The sequence below is a fragment of the Polypterus senegalus genome, chromosome 3 (genome assembly GCF_016835505.1).
Source record: "Polypterus senegalus isolate Bchr_013 chromosome 3, ASM1683550v1, whole genome shotgun sequence".
Lineage (NCBI taxonomy): Eukaryota > Metazoa > Chordata > Cladistia > Polypteriformes > Polypteridae > Polypterus > Polypterus senegalus.
This window is the reverse complement of record NC_053156.1, coordinates 278,934,455-278,958,662: the sequence shown is the minus strand read 5'-3', so window position 1 is coordinate 278,958,662 and position 24,208 is coordinate 278,934,455. Positions and strand designations below refer to the sequence as shown.

Sequence of the window (24,208 nt, the reverse complement as noted above, 5' to 3'; positions counted from 1 at the left end):
TTAAGCCGATGGTTTTAAATGTTGTATATGAGTATACAGTACATATGTATAAAAGTGGTTAAATAAATAAAAAAAATATGTATTAAAGAATACATAACAATAATTAACCTATAGAGTGGAACCTCGGTTTGCCAGCATAATTCGTTCCAGAAACGTGCTCGCAGTCTAAAGCACTCATATATCAAAGTGAATTTCCCCATAACAAATAATGGAAACTCAGATGATTCGTTCCACAACCCAAAACTATTCATAAAAAATGATTAATACAAAATATAAAGTAAAAATACATAAAACAAATTAACCTGCACTTTACCTTTGAAAAGAATCATGGCTGGTGTGAGTGAGTTTCTAAACTCTTGTGGGATTCCACCCAACGGGATGACATGCAGAAGGGCGTCCTAAAGCAATCGCAGTCTCCCAGTGCTGTAGCGGTTTGCCGTAAAAGCGAATCCGAAAACACCGCGGAAATGCTATAAGCGCCTGCCATCGATAGGTGATACAAGGAACAAGGAACATTGTAAATGCACAGGGCACAGTACTGCTTGGCCATGACCCTGCCTGACTGCTGTGTCTGTGTATAGGAGAGTGGCAGATTCTGCTACAATAAATAACCGCGCTGTTGCTGTTTCAAGCTGAATAAAGCTGGTGGTACAAGACGGGGACTCTCACGTCACAGCACACACACACACAGTCACAATGCTGTAGTAAACAGTATACGCTCGTACGGATGTTGACTATATGAGTGAGGCACACCGACTCAGAATGGAGAATTGCCCACAATCCCGCAGCGAGAGAGAGAGAGAGAGAAGAACCATTAGCTCAGTTATGATTACATGACGCTCAGCAGACAAAGTGCATACATACTACTCGTATTGTAAGACGTTGCTCGTTTATTAAGTCTACAGATTTTATTTTTTTATTATTTTTTTCTCCAGCTTTTGGAGTTTTTTTTGTTTTTTCTGTCCACCCTGGCCATCGGACCTTACTCTTATTCTATGTTAATTAATGTTGACTTATGTTTATCTTTTATTGTGTCTTCTATTACTCTATTCATTTTGTAAAGCACTTTGAGCTACATTTTTTTTTGTATGAATATGTGCTATATAAATAAATGTTGATTGATTGATTGATTAAGTCAAAATTTCTTACAAATTTTAACTCCTCTTCCAAAACACTCGTAAACCAAGTTACTTGCAAACCGAGGTTCCACTGTATCTTTATAATTCTAATAGTCATTGATAAAACTGATTAAACCCAATTCTTTCAGACAAATACTGTATCACATACTTGAGAAGACAAGTGGAAATTAAGGGAAAGTGCACTTGAGCCAGAAAGGACTTTTTCACACAAAGGCTTATGGGAACAGGGAACAGAGACGTACCAGCTTTTAAGGTGATTCTGGATGAGATGTTACATTCTTGATAGACTATATGTAAAAGTTGGTTATATAGAAAGCCACTCAAGGTCTTGATTTAAGTGGTAATAAGTGTAAGATAAAATAGTTCAAAAAAAAAAAAAAAGATGACAAGATCTGGACTTACGGAATGGAATGGTTCCAGAAAACACAGATGGGCTTTGAACGTTCCTCTGTCTCAAAAAGCCGAAACTGCACAGTAATCGGTTTATCCAGTATATGTTGCAAGCGCTCCTCATTGTCGTGGATGGATATACTGACCACTGGCGTGTTGATCACTGGCCTTTTTGGGACCCTGGAGAGAAGCATACACGGTTGTTTCAAACAAGAGCACAGGACACCACTATATTGACTATATTACTAAAATGTCATTAGGGCACATGGTGTGTTCTTAAGATTTGTTGGTTTGATAGGAAAAGACCGGCGATGTGTTTGCTCAAATACCTCAGACTCCTCTTGTCCGTATCATACTGTTCAGGTAGAAGTGTGGCTAAAGTCTGGTAAATGATGACACTAGCTATGGCCTCTTGCCCAGAAAGGTCAGGGTGCCTTCTTTTCCTATTCATTGTTCTGTTATCTTCCTTGATATGGGCTTCTGTGATTCTGGATGCTGCACAAAGAATTTAACATCATGATACATTAGAAGATTGAGATAAATGGAAGCAATAGAAGTACAAGAAATAAGGAGGCAACATTTTTACAATTTGTAGAAGAGGAGCAGCAGATATAAAGGTTTCTCCATTGGATATTGAGTCATTATTTTCTACAGTACACTTCACAATAAAGACCACCAAAAGCACACAGAACTGGAATAATTTCAGACTGAGAGAAAAACAACTCAGGTAGGCCTGTATAGGGATTTGGTACTGAGATTTGAACATTTTTAAAATGGTATACTCTGACCTTTCCATTCTTCCTAAAGGTTATAAAAAAGTCGATCTGACTTTACTTACTTTTAGTCTCTGCAGGTTTGAAGACAGAGTCTGGCAGTGTCACAGATGTATCCACATCTATAGGCTTGGCCCCTCTCAAAGCTTCATATCTGGGCAATTTGGCACCTCCAAAGTTCATCTTGTCTAAGCGGTCCACTGAGATCACTAAAGAAATTCAAGGGGTTTGTCAGTCAGTCAATCTTGAAAGTAATGTGAATCTCAGCTTACTGAAGCACAATGACACTTCAGGTTTCTTACCGATATTTGGGGTGACAATGGTAAAGGGGCTGAGATAAGTTTTCTTCATGTTTTGAGCCAGTATATTGGCATAGTCTTCATAATGCCGTAGGAGTTGTGCTGTACCACCTTCAGTGTTTTGGATCAAATCCCAGTGAGCTTTGTTCTTTGGGTTCAGGAGAGAACTGCCAACTCTGAACAGATTCTGTGGAGATAGCAGCATAATATTTTCTGAACAGCAAAAAATATGATCATAAGCCGCACAAGATAAGCTCAACATGAGCACTTAAGCTTGATGCTGGATGTGCTCAGCCATGAAAGCCCACTGGGATTACTTAGCTGTAAGCATACTTATAGGGAAATATGTTTAAACTATACCTGAGGCAAGGATTCCCAGGCTGTTTTATGTGGAGATACTCACCTCATTGAAATGAACATCTTGGGTGGCAGCCAGACCAAAGCCTTCCTGGAGATTTTCATACTTGAGGATTCTGTCGATGAGTCGATATGCAACTTTTACATCACTGCCAAAATATACAGCTGTGTTCTGGCTGGCATTCTGCAACATCATTGCCATTTGCCGGGACTTTACAGCATCCAGGAATGACTCATTGCGTGACAGCTTGTCAGACTGGATTAAGGGAGGATAAAAAAAGGAAGATTATGATAAACAGTATATAAAAAACAAAGAAAAGAAGCTGGTACAGTCTAGGTTTCGAAAAGTAAAGGGAAGACTTAACATGGGTATTCCAGGTTTAGTAGCACCCACTCCTAGAAGTCTGTGCTTTCAACATTTCATAGAAAGAGCTCTTTAAACATGTGCCAGCCTACTACGGGAGTTTTGCAAACTCAATTTAATGAGCTTTCTAAATTTCTTGACTGAGCAGCAGGTGGCACCCCTCTGAGTTAATGGGCTACAGAACTCTCGCTTCACAAATCCTTTGGCTTCATTTCCCAAAAATAAAGAATCTTAGTGATTAATATCTATCTATCTATCTGATTAATGAGCAAATTTAAGAAGTGTATTGTCACGCACACACGTAGGGTCACCTTCCAGGCTTGTCAGAGGCAAGGGATACAACCCCGGGACACCAGGGGTCCAATCGCTAACTCTTCTGTCTCTTGTGTTATACAAAACTCCGAGAAGATGTCCAGTGACAGAAGCCAGCCAACCCGACGGAGCTCCGACCCTGAAGCCTTACCACTTTCTAGACCCATTTACCTGCAGGCAATGGCTGAACATTGTTTTTGTCTCTTATTGTACCATCGTGTGCCTGTTATTTTTAACATGCATTGTTATTTTGAGTAACTGGGGTGGGCCCAGTTGGTACCCCAACATTTCATCTGGACGTTTGTATTACTCATGGTCGATGACAGTGTACATAAAGTATGAGCTACTTTTTTGTGCATTTCTCAAAACCCCTCTTAAGCAACCACTTTACAAGCAAGCATAAATTATTACTTAGTAAACTGCGCTGCTAAGCTACAAAAAAGCATTATAAGGGAATTGAAAAACTTGTTTGATAATAATATCATTATATGTTTTTGTTGTTGGTCAGTCAGTGGAATAAAAAAAGACTTGTGAAATTAATAAAAAGTAAAATCAAATACGAGGAGTATAGATGAGCCCAAAATTGGACACATACCTTTTTCAAGGAATGACGGGCATGTCATAAAAAAAGCACATATGAAAACTTGTTCTTCTTTTTGGTGACAGCAATTTTGTTGTTTACTAAGGCATGCAGCGACCTTTTCAAGGTTGGGAACATGAGCTGATTTTACAGATACAATAAGGAGAATAATTCTGCATAACAGAACCTATTTTACTCTCTTTCAGGCATATGGACACTACCTGGACAGCCTGGTATATATTTAATTTATATATTCTGTTATTTTTCTACAATCATTCAATGAAGTAAATAAATTCCATTATGCATTAAAAATTGCCACACACCGTTGGATAGTGCATGGTGTGATTAACTTCTTGTCTTCATATTTATAGGGCAATGTTTCCCAACCTTTGTGGTGTCACAACCCAGTCTTTCTAATGCCGGTGTGTTCGCAACTCAAAGGGGTTTGTGGGGGGTGCCGGGGTTATTGGGGGTGCGTTGGATATGGGATCTTCTGTTAATTTAGTGTGAATGTCAGACCGGGAAGAGTGAGGTGGTCCAAGCGTGATTGTCAAAGCTTTTCTTCATTGGTGAATCGAGGACGATCATAAGAGTTGGGGTTGGGGAGATCATTCAGGATCAGCCACAACCCACCTGCGATCCTGCCACTGTGAACTGAGTGTAATCATTGGAGCGTTGAGGGTAGTGTGGGGATTGGTGAGTGTTTCGTCTGTGGTCAGCCACAGCCCACTTCCAATGCCGCCATGCCCCACCATTGGGTCACAGCCCACCAGCAGTGCTGCCGTGGCCCACAAATTGGGAATCGCTGATATGGGGAATATATATATATTTATATATATATGAAAACAGCTGAACAGTAAAGACATATGGCTATGTCTTTATTTTCTACATGTTGGGAGTTGGCTGACAAGTGGCACAGTATTGTTTTTTGATGCTGTTTGAGAGTTAATTATAGATGTCAACAGGTATGCACAAAGGAAATACCCATTATCACCCAGTAGCCTTCCACCAACACTCTTCTTGTTTTTTGCCCTTTAACATATTGCAAATTGGTATCATAGTATCCATAAAAAGGGAGACGTACAGTACATCCAATGCTCCAACAGACAGGGTGTATGAATGGGTATTAGTTACAGCCCAATGATTTATTCTAAGTAATGCATAACTTTTGGGTTCATTGGGTGGGTAATGTCAGTGACACAAACACTGAATTCATCTTAGCATGCTTTCTTTATTCTAGCTGTATATCTCTATCCAACATATCAATTCCCAATTCCTGTCCTTCTCTTTTCTTTCTTTCCATTTCTCCACATAACCAATTGCGACAAAGAAAATTTCTCAATAAACATAAAGCTACCTGCAACATTAGAACACTAAGTCTTCAAAAACTCTTGAAGAACACAAATATCATCATCATCTTATACTGTACATCAGTAATTAACAGCAGTAGAAAAAATTTAAATGAACCTAACAGTTTACCTGTAAACATAATACTATAAATGCTTCAGTGAATCTGATCATAAAAATTATATAATCACAAGTGTAAATCTTAGTATTCAAAATATTTAGAGAGTTGCTGTAGCGTGAATTTAATATACTGTATTGTGTGGCGGTCACGGTCTATGGTTATAGTTGGTACTAGAAGACCACCTTTTAAGAAGCACTTAACAACTAGATCAGGGAGATGAAGATTACAGAAGATTTTAACATGCTTATTTATTTACGATGGGTTTTGAGTGAACACTCTTAAATTAGCTATCAGTCTTAAGATGGAGTTTACGATGTTCTCAGTGTTATGATGACGTTGAATCCATCTTTAACCAACTGCAAAGGCAAAATGAATACTCACAAAACGCTTCAGTTCCAAGAAAGTGACAGAAGTGCAGTTGAAAAGATTCGGTGGCAGCCAGCCCTTGTGCTCATCACAGTGCCTGATTGCTGTACCTATGAAAAGGAAGATGGGAAGTGGGATCAGCATTAAAAAATTGGGACAGTGTCTCCTGCTGATACACACTCACTCAAAAGGCTTAAAACTGGTACAAAGTTGGCAGCAGCAGTATTTGTGGAATGCCAGAGCCGCTGCAGTCACTTTATGCGTTTCAGAATTCAAATGTGACCAAATGGGAGGAAACATCTCAGCCGCTAAACCATATGCAACCAAGTGGTGTCTACACAGCATTCTGAGTGAATAGCTGGGATAGAAAGACAGTGTACACAGGGCTTTCAGTTTGTACTTACTAAAAAAAATTATACAGAAATTAGACTTGAATGTAAAGAACCCTTAAAACATAAGCTGTGAACAGAGGTACATCTTAAGGGCCTTGCCGGCTTTACCTATCTACAACCCTAGCAGTGCATACAGAAGGCCTCAGTTTGAGGTGGGATGCAATAGATTAAAATAGTCTGAGACCAACTTTATTTTTAATAGGATTTCAAAAACGTTACCTATTGATCCTTTTGGGCAGGGAACTGCAGCAGGGAGTCCAAATTTGGTCCGGGGCCACCAAATCTCTGCCTCCATAGCTCGAGGACAGCTGTCATAGATCACTACAGAAAAATAAATGAGGCTGTTAGTGTGTATGGAGTGGCCATCTATGGCTAAAGATCGCAAAAAGGTGAGGAAGACTGTCAGATTTTCAGAATCATATTTTTCTCACATTACACCACACCCAATTAGTAGTCCTCACACTGTACCTTACGAAAAGTAATCTTTGATGTGAAAGCCCTTTATACATGCAGAATACTGAACCCATTAAATAATATGTACGCCTACTCCCTCATATAGAGGAAACACGCACCTTCACATCCATTCATGGATACTTCTGCAAATGGGTTGTCACACTGATCACACTTGCGCCCTATGACCCCTGGCTTGCACTGACATTGCCCACTTTCCAAGTCACAGGTGCGAGAGAAGGAGCCTGTAGGATAGCAGTCACAAGGATAGCAGGTGTCGTTTCCCAGAGGCTGGTAGTGGTTCTCCTGCAGACAGAAATGGGCATTAGAATGTCTCTTCTTCTTCCTGGTTACACACTCTTTCCTGTTTTCCTGGTCTCACCTTGCACCGGCAATGTCCACTTGTCTTATTGCAATCAGGATCGAAACCTTTCTCAATTTGACAGCTGCATGGTCCACACATTGGATGACCCCACCATCCCTTTGGACAAGGCTGATCAATCCTGCACAAAAATGTCACTAATATTAACTACCCAGTAGGAAAAGTCAGTGGAAGGAGAAGGAGGAAGAGGAGGGTGTCACTTACTTATTCTCACAGTACTGCCCTAAGAAGTTTCCAGAGCACTCACAAATGTACCCATGTGAGGAGCTTGGCTTGCGTGTACAGGATGAGTGGTGCTCACAGGGATTTACATCACACACGTCCATGCAACTCTCCCCATAGTAGCCTGAGAAAGAAAAGCACATGGCACATCAGAGAAACGGGACATTGTCAAAAGGAAAGTTCCAATAAGGATGACCACTACAAATCAAATCAGAGCGAACAACAGCCCCTGTGTAATTCTATGTCCCTGCTCCTTTATGATAATCATCAAAATCTGCAGGATGGATATCACCACCTGTGTTACTCCATTATCTCATTCCTCAGAAATACATTCACAACAGTCACTGGTCTTCCCACTCTATTTGTTCCCTCTTACACTGTGCAATTCCAGAATGATGAACATCTCTCCATACTGCTTCCTCTTCACACATCCACTTATAGGGTCTACAAAGTTAACTGCCAATGTCTGGATCAACTCAACTCCCTCAGAGCCACCATTACTTGCAGCGTACAGAGACGTGAGTCTCCACTGCATCATTTCTGCTAAACTTCTCATTACCTGGATCGCAGCTGCAGGAATAGCTGTCCCAGTCATCATTGCAGTAGCTATTAGCTGGACAGGGGTTGGAGTCACAAGGGTCTGGAAGGCTGCAGCCACGCTCCACGTTCACTTTCTCTGCCTGATTCAGGTTTAGTGCCACTGCAGTGGCTGATGTCTCACCGATGCGCACACCCTGCCCCAAGAGAACACATCAGGCAAGATTATAACAAGCTTATCACAGAGTTCCACTATACACGAACATCTTGGCACATGACTGGGAGATAAAGAGCTCAGTAAAATTCTTGTGTGTGCCAGTGAAATGTTCAAGGTAAACACACATTCTTGTACATACACTTGTTGTCTCAATACAAGCCATGTTCATCCATTTTTATATCCTGCTTATCCAGTTCGGGGTTGGGGTGTTGGTACCCGCCCCTGGCAGTAACAGATGAAAGGAAGGAACACGTCTAGAATGCAACGTCACAGAGCACACTCAAACACAATCTGAGCAGGTCAATTTCAGTTTAAATCCATAGTTATGTGTAAGTTGTAAAAGTGACATTCATGGACTAGTGGCAATGGTACATTACAAACAACAAACAAGGAATACAACAACACACATGAAACACAACATCAAAGAACAGATATGAGAAGTACGCATTTGATATACCAATACGTACTCATATTGTTGTTAGTGCAAGAGGCTGATAAATAGTCTTAAAAGTTAACCTGCCCCTGAATCTCAGGGTGTCAAGTGCTAACGGTGCAAAAACAAGGAGTACAAAAAGTGAGCGTGCAAGACAGGAGAGGTCTTTAATAATTCTGTTAAAAGCTGCATTTTATATGTAAAGTTACACTTTCATTTTGTCTGACAGCACATAGTTTCTCTGCGCAGATGGAGCAGTGATGTAACTGACACAATCTGTGACAAATATTATTCCATCTCTGTCAAACTGATATCTGTTTGTGAGTTTATTGTTGTCCAGTGTTTCTAAAACTGTCAGCCTTTCCCAGAATGTGTGTGCCAATCTCTGCCTGAACACCATCTTCTGACAGCTCCTACTGAGTTCAGACAGCTCATAAGCTCTCTAAAATCCTGGTGAAGTAAGGAGTAGTTTCCTAACTTGGGAAAATTGATAACACGTTTTTTGCATCACTTTGAGATTTTTGAGCCAGTTAGGACCATTTTCCCACTTGATAAATTACTGGCTTTGAACCCTATTTAGTTCTTGGCAGTGTTGAGTTTGTACTCCCTAGGGTTTTACTTGGATGCTCCTGTCTCTCCTCACAACCAGCTGTTAGGATATTTGGAAATGCTACATCTGGGAACAGTTTATATCCTCTGATCATAAAGCTACCCAACATACATCCATACTTAAAACTGTATGAGCAGACCTGATGTGTATTTTCTTGTATTTCTTGCTTGATGTTACATTCATTGTCTACTGGTGTAGTCCTCGGCTGTTATTGATATTGTGCTACTGCAAACCATTCACGAGAGAATTGGGAGTAAGAATTCTCTTGTACTGTGAACCCCTGACAATAAAACCTGAGGGAGAACGTCAGTGTATCTTACAATGGACCAGCATCCCATTCCATCTAGGGCTGGCTTCTGCTTGTGTCTAATTCTGTTATGACAACCTCTGTTTCCCTAAGCCATGTAATGGTTTACACATATTCAGTAAATTTATATTTAAAGTCATTTAAAAATGATTCCCAAGTCATAAAGATGTATGTGTATGTTAAATATGAAACTATAAATATGTCTGGTGTGAGTGAATATGTACCCTGTGACTGACTTATACATGTCTGTTTCTCTTTGTGCCAGACTTTGCCAAGACAGGCTCCAACTCCTCACAATCCTTAAACAGGATTAAGTGGGCTCAGACAACAGATTACTATATTTTCATCTTTACAAATTTTTAACAATAAAAGCACAAACGATGATGAGACACAATGGAAAGTAAGTTCACCCTGATGAAATAAGCCCATCACCACACCCCATCTATAAGCACCCTTGGCTCACCTGCATGCATCCTCTGAAGCCGTGGAGAACACTGCCGTTATCTCCAGCCATACCACCCACGCTCAGACTGTTCAGTTTTAGCCCTGGAAACTCAGCATCAATCTCAGTATTTGCCTGTGGGGCAAAACAGTGAGTTTAGACATCATTATTTTCTTACAACTGAAATCCCAAGTAGGTATGAACCACAGATTCGACAAGTCTGAAGTCATCATCTAAATTTAGGATTCACTCTTACGGGAGAACTTGTCTTCACAACCATGCCACGCAGCTTATTAGGAATAGCATAACAGTTTTGAATTATGCCCATCTGCTTATCTGCAGCCTGTGAAACACAACATACCTGGTGCTGCCCATAGTCAAAGTAAATGATGGCTTGGTATTTTGAGTCTGAATCCTCTTGTGTGCTTTTCAGTTCAACTTGCAGATAATGCCAATCTCCATCGTTGACCTTCACCTGGTCCAGCCTTAGAGAGGAGACACTTCTACTTCCAATATACAGGGCTAAAAAGATGTTCCCCTCGCTTAGCTGTGAACACGTCAAGCAAAACGTGGTTATTAGTATTTGTGGGAAGTGACAGAAGCCAAGGGAGGCTAACACCCTGAAATACATACTTTGTGTGAGATCATCTGATCACTTTTCAGAATTATGACCCTGAATTTTACTAAAAGGGTTTCTTAAGTTTAAAAGAAAGATTTCTTCAGAAAGTAACAAGTTCTTACTTATAAATTTACATTCTGTAGTACAGATTTCATTTTAAATTAATACACTTGGCCAATTGCGCCCATTAACTACTCAATTACCCATAATGAAAAAGTATGATAAGTTTTCAGAAAAGTTTGCAAATTTTTAAATAATCAAAAACTGAAATCTCTCATTTCATATAAGCATTCAGACCTTAATCCATTACTTTGAAGAAACCATTTGGCAGCAATTCCAGCTTTGAGTATTCCTGGGGAAGTCTCGACAATCTTTATACACCTGGATTTGGACAGTTTCAAATGTGTTAGATTGGATGGGAAATGTCTGTGAATTGCCATCTTCAGGTCTCTCCACAGATGTTATATGGAAGTTAAGTCTGCACATTTGACCCAAAGAAACTCCAGCATTGTCTTGGCTGTATGTGTCAGGTCATTGACATGCTGAAAGTTGAAATGCACCCTTGGCTCAACCTGAGGTCATGTGCATGCTGAAGCAGGTTTTCTTCAAGGACTTCTCCATATTTGGCTGTTTTCATCCCCATTTCAGTTTTGACCAGTCTTCCTTTCCCTCCCGCAGAAAAGCACCCCAATAGCAAAATACTGCCACGACCATTCTTCACTGTAGGGAATGGGATTAGGCAGGTGATTAACAATGCCTTGTCTTGGATAGACATTGTGCTTGGATGTCTGCCCAAAGAGATCACTGTTTGTCTCAACAGACCAGAGAATCTTTTTCCTCATGCTCTCAGGGTCCTTGAAAATGACATTTGTAAAACTTCTACTCAAGAGTGGCTTCCATCTAGTCACTCTACCATAAATGTCTGATTGATGGAGTGCTGCTGAGATGGTCCTCTTTCTAAAAGGTTTTCCCATCTCAGCTTAGGACTTCTGAATCTCAGTTTGGTCACCTCCATGACCAAAGCCCTTCTTACCCAGTTACTTAGTTTGGCTGGACTGCTATTCTAGGAAGAGTCCTGGTGGTTCAAAACATCTTCCATTTCATACTTATTGATGCCACTGTGATCCTGAAATGGTTGTATCCTCTTGCTATGCCTTATCACAATTTGATTGTGGAAGTCTACAGAGAGTTCCTTGGACATCCTGGCATTCGAATTTGTCCTGACATGCAGTGTGAATTGTGGGACCTTATGCAAACACGGGTTTGTCATCTGAAACAATGTCCTATCAATTTGATTTGCCACCAGTGGACAATCAAGTTCTGGACACAAATGAAAGGGAATTAAAGCAAACATTCAGCTGCTGGATGCAGCTGACCACAAATTGGAGAGAAAGGCAAAGGATCTAAATGCTTATAAATAAGAGATTTCAGTTTTTGATTTTTAATAAATTTAAAAACCTTTCTGAAAAAATGTTTTCACTCTCACTTTGTGAAAGATTGATGGGTAAAAATGGCAAATTTATCTATTTCAAATAAAACCTACAATGCAATAAAGAGTGCAAAAAGTGAAGGGGTCTAAATAATTTCCTAATTCACTGTATTTGAAAATAGAACAGGCTTGTGGGGCTGCCAGTTTGCCACTGGAGAATTTTATGCCACTCTTACTTGGTGCATCTCCTTTGATTTTTTTATGTTCACAAAAAAAGACAAATGTGATCTTATATGTCTCAAGTAACGTATTAACCACAAGCCCGATGCCCAAAATGTAGGAAGTGGTAATCTGTCTCATCACAAATGTTAATTCCCACAGCAGATGAAGCCCACTGAAGTCACTGCAAGCCAAACATGACAGGTCATACATTAAGCCTCCACTAGATGTCACTGGCAGCACAAATGAAGAGTTGAGAATATGTTATGCAGTACCTGCAGACTGATGGTAGACTGTTGCTCAGCAACGGCCCTAAGGAGAATCCCATTGGCCTGGCGGGTGCGGAACATAATTCCAATGTACCAAGGCAAAGTGATGGTTGACGCAAGATTGGACCAGGTCACCAGGCTGTTGCCCTGAAAGTGCTGTGGGCTAGCCATCACTGCAAAATCAAAACAGAGAAAAGTGAGCAAATCGACTTGTTGGTGCTGCAGTGCAGAGTGCTAAGTGAAATATTTAGTAAGTAAGTGAGCTGACAGGGCAGTTCTCAGACAGTATAGGAACATAACACTAACAAGGCAGTTAAGAAGCATGCATACTGAAAAGGGGAATTTCTATACATTTTAATACATAGTTACAAATATGCAGTCACAACAGAGACCAAACTGTATTTAACCTTTTACAACCCAGCACTTTTGCAGTGCCCGGTATGGCACAGATTCTTGTTTATCCTTTGGTCATCACATCTAAGAATGCCAGACATTAATGTGCATAAAATGTATAGCAAGGTGCTGGAATGGCAGATGACAGAAATCAGAGAGAAAAGGTACATGTTCCTATAAAGTCCTGACAATAATCTGAAGTATGACCTGAATGACATATACTGTTGTTCCAACAAAACGAGATGATGGCCAGAGTCAATAAAGCATACATAAAAACCGTCCAGACTACTACATTTTCATTTAAAAATACTCACATTAGCCTTTTGTCCCCATTACCCTGGTATTTTCCACCCAAGAAAATGGATACTTTTGAAAACTCTTTCCAGAGTCGTATGCTTCTGAAAATAGAGACTCAGCATTGTGCTGTGGATGGGCAAAAACTATGTCTTTCGAAAACACTGACTCTAATTTTGCTCTGATTTGTTCATGCTTATTACACACTCCTTCCCCTAATTTGATTTTGCTCATTACGATGTCTCCTCCCTGTGACAGACTGGCTCCCTGTCCGAGTATTGTTCCTGCCATGAGGCCTGTGCTTGCTAGGATAGGCTCCAGTACCCTGCAACACAGCTCAGGATTACAAAAACATAGAAAATGCTATGTTATGTCACAATGTCTCATTCCCTGATTGGGTCACCCTTCACGGAAGAAAAAACACATTTCAACATAGCAGGCATAAAGGTGTTGCTTTCCATGGTGTAATCTGTGTGCATTTAAATTACATTTTGTACAGTGTGAATGCTGCAAACATTCACAGAAAGCAAATAATTTGCTGGTTTTGCAATTAATACCATGGCTGGTGGCGTTACCATCCCTTCACAGATTTTTTTTAATGATGCGCACATGCCCAGAGTATGCGGATGTCTCTGTCATATGCGTTTTTGGTTGTTTTAGTGTGAACATCGATACTTTCATAAATTAGATGACAATGCTAGTGTGAGCAGAGATCTTTTACCAGTTTTTAAATGAAAACGGAGCAGTGTGAATATAGTCTCAAAGTGTGCTCCCAAAAGCAGAGACAAAGACAAAGGAATGGCACTGGAGACCATTAAGCAATGAGACAATTGATGGATGGCAACAGGAAGGCCTGTTATGTTAACCTGGCATCTCCTAGATGTTATTGGACATAAGCCTCCTGCTGGTAATCTGGCATTTTAAATTAGAGCTGGGGCTCTGGACTACATGAACACCTTGACAGAGTATATTATCTCCCAAGTGATTTTAGGAGCACTGAACCCAAAGGGTCCGAGTTTTTTCAAACAGCCAAGCAGGTACTTATGAAAATGTGGAATGCCAAGAAAGGGATGAGAAATCAGTTGGCCTAGACCATCAGAGTTGTGTCTTTGTCTGCTATAGCTGACCACGCTGATTTATTTTCTCTGAGTATCTTTTGGCTGGAATTCTCATTTTTCTAAACACCAAAGTCAACTGATCTCATTTCAACTATAAAATAAATGAATGTAATCTCATCGTATTTGTTTAAACTACTGTCGAATGTACTCTAATCACTAAATGCTTATCATAGTCCATATGTTCATGTCTGTAAATGCTTTATGGTTTAGTAATTTACAGTTGATGCATTAGACTTGTAGATTCGTGCACATGCTATGAAACTGCACTCCTAGAAGAACAATATAGAAAAATCATTTGAAATTGAGTCGTAAAAGGATGGCCTCCAGAGAATTTCAGAAGAGCAATCCTGACCCTTTTGACCTCAGAAATGGTTTACCAGGTTACGCTGGACATGATCTTAAAAGCACCTTCTAGACAAAGGCTTAGTGACAAGAGTAGGTTTGGTGGAAAAGCTACAGGAGGTGAGACAGTGAGTACATAGTTGAGATGTGGACCTGCTACCTCATAGGATAGATTGACCATCATAGTTTTGGGAGGCGCAAAGGGTTTGTTGTGTTTCTTTGTTTATTTTACAATTGTTTCTGCTCCATTTGTTAATTCAATCATTGCATTCTTAATTTATTACAAAAAAAATTTTATATTGAATCTCCTTGGCATTTACTCTGGATTTCAGAATAGCTACAGACTACCTCCAATATCATGGCATGGTGGTCACTATACTGTATAAAGTGGACTGCTTCCCCTTTTGAGCCCTGCTCAATCCAGAACTCAAGTCACTTATGTCTTCCAGAACAAAATCAGTCTTAAGAGTACACAGTAGTTTTGAAAATCTTTGTATCTTCACTTTTCATGAAAAGATGGACTTGCAGACCACAGGCCTACAAAGCATAAGCATTTCTTATTAAGCCCCAACCCAAAACCAACTCACATCACACAATTAGGTGTACATATCAGTGCATCTACCAGTTTGGTTTCCTCTGGCCCTCCTTTATACATAAAATGTATTATTATTATTTCTGCACATCTTCAGCTACAAGGATGTTTAAAATTCAGGGCAAACTGGAAATGATGCTAAAGGTCTACTGATGAAATGATACAAAAGTCTGCAGAGGGTATCCACTTAGATGATATGTGACAATTCTCACCTTCCAAGGCCAAAGCCTTTACTCAGCTGCTAAACTAAGTGTTAACAAAAAAAAACAAATATCCATAATTCTGCTCACAGTGGCTCTGTGAAGACAGAACTGTGTGTGTGTGTCGAGGTTTGAGGCAAGAAAGAGATTGGCGGCTTTCAGAAAAGGCTTTTAACACTGCTCACTTCCTTCTCAGGGCCGTAAACAGGCTGTGAGGTTCCCACAGGGGGCAGCCTCCATGGACAGCCATAGCCAGGTTGTTTTTTCCTAAACTATTTGCACTGCTGGAGCAAATCAATTCACTGGGGGAATCCTAAAGCTCTGTGTTAAGACACTGGGAGCAAGGAAGGTAGAAGAAAATAAAGCCAGCCCCTCTGTGCCTTTCAGATCTACAGGATTCCCAGCAACCCTCTCTTTCAGCTCAGTCAAACAGCAGATTTTAAACCAGCTCTGCTCCTCTGTCTCAGCAGACTAAACCCAGCAGGCTTCCTAACATTGCTCTCTTCAGTGGTCCAAGAAATCAGCAGGATTCCCAACAATCCTTTTGCTTTTGGTCCAGCAGGTCGCTTTTTCATTTAGATTAACCAAGAAGCTTTCCAGAAACTCACACTAATTGCCCAAGCAACTAACAAGTTGGAACCTAAAATGTGTACTGCTCTGCTCAGCAACCACGATTCCCTCGAGCCCCCTTTTTAGCTAATGGCCACTGGTGCCTGATACATTAAATGTTCACTCCCTTTTTTCTCTTTCAAATACATATAGGTTAAGATAAAGATGAGAACACAGCAATGCCAGACAAAGGCTGCTGGGCACACATGAATGCAGTTCATAACGGGGAATGCTATAGACATACTCGGCCTAGCCAGGCTCCAGGACAGATGATCTTCAGTGTATGATATGCTTACAACTGAACAGGAGTGTCACTTGAGAGGGTTGATCTTAAAATTTATTACATCATGGCTCCTGGGGGTTCTTCTCTTAAAGAAGTCAAAAAAAGATCCTTTCAGCCGAACACAGTCCAAAACACTCACCCTGTTCGCAGTTCTTTCCTCCATATCCCAGTGGGCACTCACAGCTGAAAGTGTCCCACTTGTTGACACAAGGTACCTCCATTTTTACATGTGTTAGTGCTGCAAAAGTGACGTTTTGCTGAGCATCCTGGGAAAGAAAAGTGATGGAATGAGTTTAGGCCGAATCCGTTGGTACCTCTCCTAGTTTTTGAAGCAAGTCGGCATGCACTACATCGAACAAAGAAAATTATGTTACAGTCCTTGGTTCACTGCAGACATACCTGGCAGTGTGCCGTTGTTTGCAATGAAATCAGCCAAGTCAATCTGTTTGTTGTCAATATAGAGATTCTTCATGCAGCCGACAAACTCATGGGTCTGAATTGGAAAGTCCTCTGGCAAGTTGGGGACACCACCAAGGAGAAGTGGACCTGTGAGGTCTAGGGACCTGTAAGGGAACATTTAAAATGCCTATAAAAATACTGTTCTCTTGATTTGCAGTCTACTAGCCTTCCTTTATCTCACTCCTAAAATTACTTATTGTGTCTTGTGCTTTATTCTGACATGAGCTCATTTTGGAACTAGGTCACGGAACGCATTAAAGAGATGAAAGATTTAACATCAAGCATACAGACAAGATCTCTGTGCACATCTTCTGCTAAATTATTTTTTTCATTACACTATTTCTTTTTCTTTTCAGGACAGAAGCTTCTAGAAGTCCATTATAATGCAATGTGTCTTTAAAAATGAATGGAACCATATGGGCTAAAAATGTTAAAGACTGACTGTATTATGGAAATGAGACATATTGCTGAAGGTTCCTCTTAATTTATGTCTTTTTTTTATTATTACTATTACTACCACAAATGCTAAGAACAGACTTTCTCCTAACCAATCAAGCTTCTAGAGGGGCCATTCTATAGTGATAGCTCTGCTTACAATTGTTGACAGGTTACAGCTGGCTAGAGCTACCAACATATTATCTGTCCTCATCCTGCTAGATCTTTCCTCTGCTTTTGACATGGTCATCCACCAGATCCACCTCGCCACCCTCTATGACCTTGACACTGAGACTTCCTTCAGGTGGCTTGAGCTCTACCTTTTGGGCAGATCCTACCATTTGTCCTAGCGAGGGGAAGATATCTAGGGTGCACCTGACAAGCACGGGGATGGTTTCTCTTATTAGTGTTATGATGATAATACTCAGTTGTACCTGTCATGCCTCTCCAGCTCAACCTGGCAAAGATGGACCTTCTTTATTTTCTCAGTTTGTCTGTATATTCAGCACCTCTGTTCAGTTCAGCTCATTATCACAAACACCTCTATGACTAGCTGTCTTTCACTGACTATGTTTCAACTGTCTCTCAGTCTTGCAGATACACTCTATAGAACATCTGCAAATCAGACAATACCTGACATAGAATGCAACAACTCTCTGTTGGCAGGAGTACCAGCATGTGTCACCAAGCTGCTACTGATGATTCAAAATGTAGCTGAACATCTGGTTTTCAACCAACTGAAGCAGGCACATGTCACTCCTCTTTTCAGATCATTACATTGGCTCCCTGTTGCTGTATGTATTAAGTTCAAATCCTTGATGCTTGCCTATAGAATAGTCAACAGGTCAGCACCTCTATATGTGGAGACACTTGTGAGATGTTATGCTCCTTCTTGACCACTCAGGTCTGCTAATGAAGGGTTTCTGGTGATGTCACCTCTGTATGGTATCAAATGTTAATCCAGACATTTTTCATGCGTAGTTTCTAGCTGGTGGAGCAAGCTGAACCTTACTCAATGTGTTTAAGAAGCATTTGAAGACTCTCTTGTCTGATGAAATTCTTTCTAACTGATATTACTTGTTTGTTTTTTGTAATCTAGAAATTGTAATTCGCTTATGTTTTGTTCTGAGCTCTTCACTTGTGATGATCAATTTTGTAGCATTATCCTGTAACATTTATTCCCAAACAGAATAATGGTTAACCTCTTTTGTAAGTCGCTTTGGATAAAAGTGTCTGCTAAACAAATATTTGTTACCCTCCATAAATGATATGCTTGGGGATTGTCACATGATTCAAATTGTAACTTTTGCAGCCTGAACACCCCGGGTACATACATACATACGCTTTGGGACTGTCCTATATTTATTTTTTGGTCTGGGGTGTCTGATTTTGTCACTTCCATAACATCAATTGGCATCAGTGATAAGTGGTCTGTGGCGTTAGGCAGATTTTAAATAAATAATCACGCCTCTAAAAGTGCAGGCTCCGAATGGGCGCGGGTGGGTGTAAGACGGTGACAATCTGGGGTTGACGGCAGTAGCTTGGCCAATCATGCACACATGTGCAAAAGCAAGTGGATCATTCAGGTGCCACATCACACCTCAGAGTGGGTGAAGGTTTACACCTATGCCCAGTCAAGCCAATATAAAGAGCCTGTATGGCAGACAGGGCAGACAAAACAGAAAAAAAATGAAAGGAATGACAGAGGTTAAAAAGAAGAACAGAGTGAAAGAACAGAAAGAGACAGGAGAGAGAGAGAGAGAGATAGAGGGAGAACATTTACTGAAGCAGAGGCATGTCTCACGTGCAATGGAAAAACTTAGTAACTGCCATTTTATTTTTTCAAAATGTAGTTTGACTAATTTTTTTTAGTTTTTGGGGTTACTAAGTATTTCCTGAAGTTAAAAGGTAGTTGTGATAGCCAAATATGCCTTCATTCCAGTCATAGCACGACGGAAGAAGCTAGTCTGTACACAGTATTTTACATACTACAAGATAAAAACCTAGCAACTCCACTGACAAATGAGGAAAGACCTCCTACCAATGAAAACGTCAGATTACAATCACGTGATTTAAATGCTGCGACTGCAAGATTTAAATGGCAGGTGTTGTTGATTCGTGAAAAAAATATTGTGCATGTAAAGCACAGGAAAAATGAAATCTAGTGACCATTAATTATAGGGATGACATAATTTTCTCAATTGGCCAAAAACTTGAAAGATGTGACATACTAGGTTTATCCATAGTTGGGTGAGAGGTGGTCAGAAGCGGAACCTCAGGACAAAGAGCCTAGGGATGAAGAAGGGGCGCTCCTGATGAGTGATCGCCAGGGAGTACAAGCGGCCTGAGAAGTGGTGTGTCCCACAGATGCAGAGGGACAGGTGGCAGAAGACATGTGCGGCTTGGCTCAGTGCCCCATGGTTGCAGACAGCCCGGGCAAATTGAGTCCTCAGCCAGGATACAGTGGTTGACTGCAGCTGTTGGTGAGACAGATTTAAGAAGGAAGCATTGGGGATCATAAGGGATTTTATCGTTGCTTTTATGGGATTATTTATTTAAAATGATTTTAACCTCCACAATTTTCACTTGGACTTTCATTAAATCATTTAGTGATTATTTATTTATGGGGAGAATAATTGCACTGCACTGTTTTGAACACTGGTTTCTTTTGATTTTAATAAAAGCACCACTAACTTTTGCACCTACCCCTTGCTGCATGTGTGTGTCCTCATTTGCCTGCCTCATCTCAGTTATGACTATCGACAATCAGTTCAAGAGGCTCACAGGAACACAAAAGGTAGCACGGGGCCAACCTAGACCATCTCTTGCTTCCCCACACATTCCTACTTCTAGACGTTTCCTCACTTCATTAATGTATTATCTAGCAGAGGCTAATTACGTTACGGGCAACTGCTGGCAAAACTGCTCTTGCTGAAAATCTATTGATTCTTTTTCCTTTGTGTCTCAAAGTCTTCCTTTCTTAATCTGATCCTTTTGGAGTTGTCAGCGGTGAGGATCAATGGGGTATCTGGTGGTTCTTATATTGATAAATAGACAGATATGGTACATCAGGTACGAACATGGATGTACCCAGGTCCTGGCCGTAACTGTAATCTTTAGTTCTTCTTCTCTTTAATGGGGTCAATGCTGTGCTGTTCCCTCACTTGCTGGTCCTCATGGGTTGCTTTATTCTTTTGTTGCTGCTATTCATTTTTATAGTAGGGTTGGGTTGAGTTGTTTTGTGTTGTGTTGTGTTATGGGGTAATAGGATAGTGGGGTGGAAGGGTGGAGAGTGGTCACTGAGCATGGGATTTTATTGTAAATTCTGTCATAATGGTATTTAATACCCTTTAAATGTTTGTTTTATATTTCAAAAAACTGATTACAAAAAATGTAAATTGTTTAATATTTGGGAATTTACAAGTTCAAAATATACTTTTAATATATATTTTTTTTTTACAGCTGGAACACAGGCAAGTTAAGTGACTTGTTCAGGGTCACAAAGTGACACAAAGACAATGACTAAACACACAGCCTTGTCGTTTAAACTTCAGTGCTTTACCCATACACCACAGAGGTTATTCCTGAATTGGTTACTCTTTAAGAGTATTTTTCTGAAGGCAATGCAGGGGAACTAGGGAGAAAATACTAAACATGTTAAGTGTAGCACCCATTAAATCACAAAGAAAGCCCAGCTCAAGAATGATGGACAGTAGGGACAAGCTTACTTCTTTGATCCAGACTGCATCCCCTGGGCAGAACAGGTGTAATTCCCAAGGATGTGGCCAAATCGGAGTGCCACAGATGTGTCACAGTCATCCACTGTCACCACAGCAACCTTCTGATCAGAGGGACCTTGGGGGATGCCAGACTTCCCAATGATTGGCTATTAGACACAAAAAGAAGAAAAAAGGAAAATACTATGATCCATTAACTTGAAAATGGTAAAAATGATGAACAGGTAAACACATTGACCCACTGTAAACTCAAAGGGTAGTAACAGGTGACAGATGATCTAAAAGACTGCATCTTGTTAAGCTGTGACTTCCAGAGTGCAATGCTGCAGTGCGTCTCACACAGCATGCCAGACAGAGAGCTTTTCTGCTTTCCACAACTGAGCAAGTGAACAAAGAGTTAGTAGACAGTCCATCCTTGTCATTCAAAATGAAGGACCACATCCAGCTCTAACAGACATACAGATGCTGGCCTGCTTACAAAATGCTAATTGTGACAGTGCTGACTGAAGATTACATATTTGCTCAGGATTAAATTCAAGTCGGCAAAAGAAAGCAAGCATATTTAGAAGGACTGAGTTGGCAAACAGGAGAGTATTTTAATAAAGGCAGACTGACAGCCAGTGAGACAAGAAAGAAAACTGGCCATTATTTACTGCCAGAGCTCCATGGCAACAAGGACCTCCAGAAATCAGCTCTTTTGAGCTATGCCAGGGTCCCAGCTTGGAACTGTGCTGACTTTCTGAGGCTCTCATCCGAAGAGAGGAAACGACTTTGTGGGGCACATCACTCACTATGAAAAGACCTTGGCTGTCAAAGCCCCACGGCCAGACAGTTCACAGCCCAGCCAAGTTAGATTCGTTACAATCATAGAGGGGCAAAGAAGAAACAATCTGTTGGCTTGATAGCACTACTTTTCAGCATACTAGGTACATCTAGCCATGATAAAAGGTAGCCATAAGTAATATAAATCATTCAAGGCACATATTGGCAATGGATTGTAGCAGATGTGTCATAGGGGATACCACACTCAACTTCCTCAAAGTGATTTTTTTCTCAAATAAGCTCCATCTGAGAAAATGAGACTTCAAACAGACGAGGTGTTACTTTCCTCAGACAGTTCCTAGATAGTTCACATTGTGAGACAGTCCCCTTTCTAATACAGGCTTTGTTTTCAGTGGTCAGTATGACTCACATAACTGGACTGTCTTCTTACTCAATTCCCACCCACAAAGGTTTAAAGATCCCCAAAATGTCTGGGCTTTAGTTTCCTTTTCAGAAAGTGGATGAGCCATCAGACTGTTAGATGAGCTAGTTCTGCAGAATTGTTCAGATATACCTTACTTACATCAGCACCCTTAAACAGTACACCACCATTTATCATATTAATGTATGTGGCCTGGAGTGTTCTTAGCTGTACGTGAATTGAAAATAAGGACCAGAAAACCAGGAAAGACCAAAAGGGTGCTTTTTATCACATAATAATGCAAGCACAGAATAAAATATTATAAGGAGGAAATCATAAAACACAATCAGGGAAAATAAATACATCAGGTAGCAGCCCAGGGGCCCAGTTATCAATTATCATTCCCACCTATCAATGGGAAAATCTATCTATCTATCTATCTATCTATCTATCTATCTATCTATCTATCTATCTATCTATCTATCAGTGCCTTTCTCATATCTAACTACCAATCAATCAGTGTTGCTGTCACACAGACTGCCACAGCATTCCTCCAGTAGTGATGCTATCATCTGCCTCAGGCCAGCTTCTGCTGAAATGCTTTCACTTTCTTCAGACAGACAGAAATCTCTCCATCACTCCACTGCCAAAAAAGATGGGATTCTCTGTTTTCTGAATTGCTGCTTACTCACAGGCATTTAGCTCTCTTGTTATAAAGTCGACAATAATTAGTTAGAAAACGAAGGATTTTTATCTGGCCACTGCTGTCATGAATTAATATTTTGTAATAACCCCAGAGGAACAAAGTTATGCAGATGTACACATGTGTGCGCAGGTCACGTTCTGCTTCATAATTAATGAAGTTCTAGCTGGAAATCACTAGTCTGGATTGCTTTTGAGCACTAATTAAAAATGAAACAGTTGTAATAGCAAGAATGGCAACTTTGAAAACTGGCTCTTTCAGAAGTGACAAATTCCTTTAAGGCAACCATCTGCCTACAGGCTATGCTGAAGTGAAGTAGGAGCATTAAAGCAAATATTTGGCTCCCGTTTTACTGGCAGAGTACATTAACCTTTGGTCTGGATGAGGGAACTGTAAAATATGTGCGACAGGTCATAAAGAGACAATAGATAAATAATATCTCATAGATAAATTTATTAGATAAATAAAAAAGTGACAATACTATGACACATTGTAAGGCAACTGTGCTTACAGGTTCCAGTGATGTGAAGGAGCTGTGAGAAAGCAAATATTTGGGCCCTTAACACTGCCCACTTTCCAGTTATGTACTGTAACCCTTGTCCTTGATTAGGGAACTGCAAAACATGGGTGACTGGAAATAAAGATACCACAGTTAAAACCTGCTTTTGTTGAGAGATTTCAATACTGGCTCACAGAGCAGAGAGCACACAGCTAACATCAACCAAGATTAAATTCTAACTTAATATACCTTGCAGCTCAATTCTAAGAAGTCAGTAAGGCCTTAAATTTTTCCACTGGCTAGAAGCCTACCGGCATAATGTGTCACAAAGTGGAATTTTAATTCCTCACCTGCAGTGTCCAATTCAATAATGTCTTTTTTAAATTATCCAGCCTTGGGAAAGTATAAATTTAAGAGTAATAATGTAGCTTTATTAACAGTACAACCCCAGCTTGGAAAAAGTTGTAATGAAATGGAAAATTAAAATAAAAACAGAAAGCAATCATTTCAACATTCACTTTCACGTGTAATCCATCACAAACAGTGTAAAGATTTGATATTTAATGTTTATTCGGGTAAACTTCATTTTTTTGTAAACACATTCATTTCTGCCATGGAGGGCTTAAAAGCACAAAGTTGGGATGGGGCAATTTAGGGCCAATAATGAGTTAAAAAAAGAAAATGATGGTGTGAATAGAAACAGATGATGTTCAACAGATGATTGTAATCATGCTTTGATATAAAAGCTGCATCCTGCAACGGTCTAGACCTTTAGAAGTAAAGAT

The 24,208-nt window shown here is 40.2% G+C and overlaps 1 protein-coding gene across 1 annotated transcript in view; it reads right to left on the bottom strand.

Annotated features, from left to right (window-relative positions):
- LOC120526697 (cadherin EGF LAG seven-pass G-type receptor 2-like) overlaps window positions 1–24,208 on the bottom strand; it is a 125,454-nt gene that overhangs the window by 24,622 nt on the left and 76,624 nt on the right. The window contains 18 exon segments of the mRNA XM_039749856.1: window positions 1,542–1,709; window positions 1,859–2,024; window positions 2,368–2,511; window positions 2,605–2,788; window positions 3,005–3,214; window positions 6,064–6,158; window positions 6,660–6,761; window positions 7,013–7,196; window positions 7,273–7,393; window positions 7,477–7,618; window positions 8,054–8,228; window positions 10,062–10,175; window positions 10,402–10,587; window positions 12,583–12,749; window positions 16,547–16,622; window positions 16,624–16,673; window positions 16,807–16,970; window positions 21,030–21,187. Coding sequence (XP_039605790.1) covers window positions 1,542–1,709; window positions 1,859–2,024; window positions 2,368–2,511; window positions 2,605–2,788; window positions 3,005–3,214; window positions 6,064–6,158; window positions 6,660–6,761; window positions 7,013–7,196; window positions 7,273–7,393; window positions 7,477–7,618; window positions 8,054–8,228; window positions 10,062–10,175; window positions 10,402–10,587; window positions 12,583–12,749; window positions 16,547–16,622; window positions 16,624–16,673; window positions 16,807–16,970; window positions 21,030–21,187 — 2,606 coding nt within the window.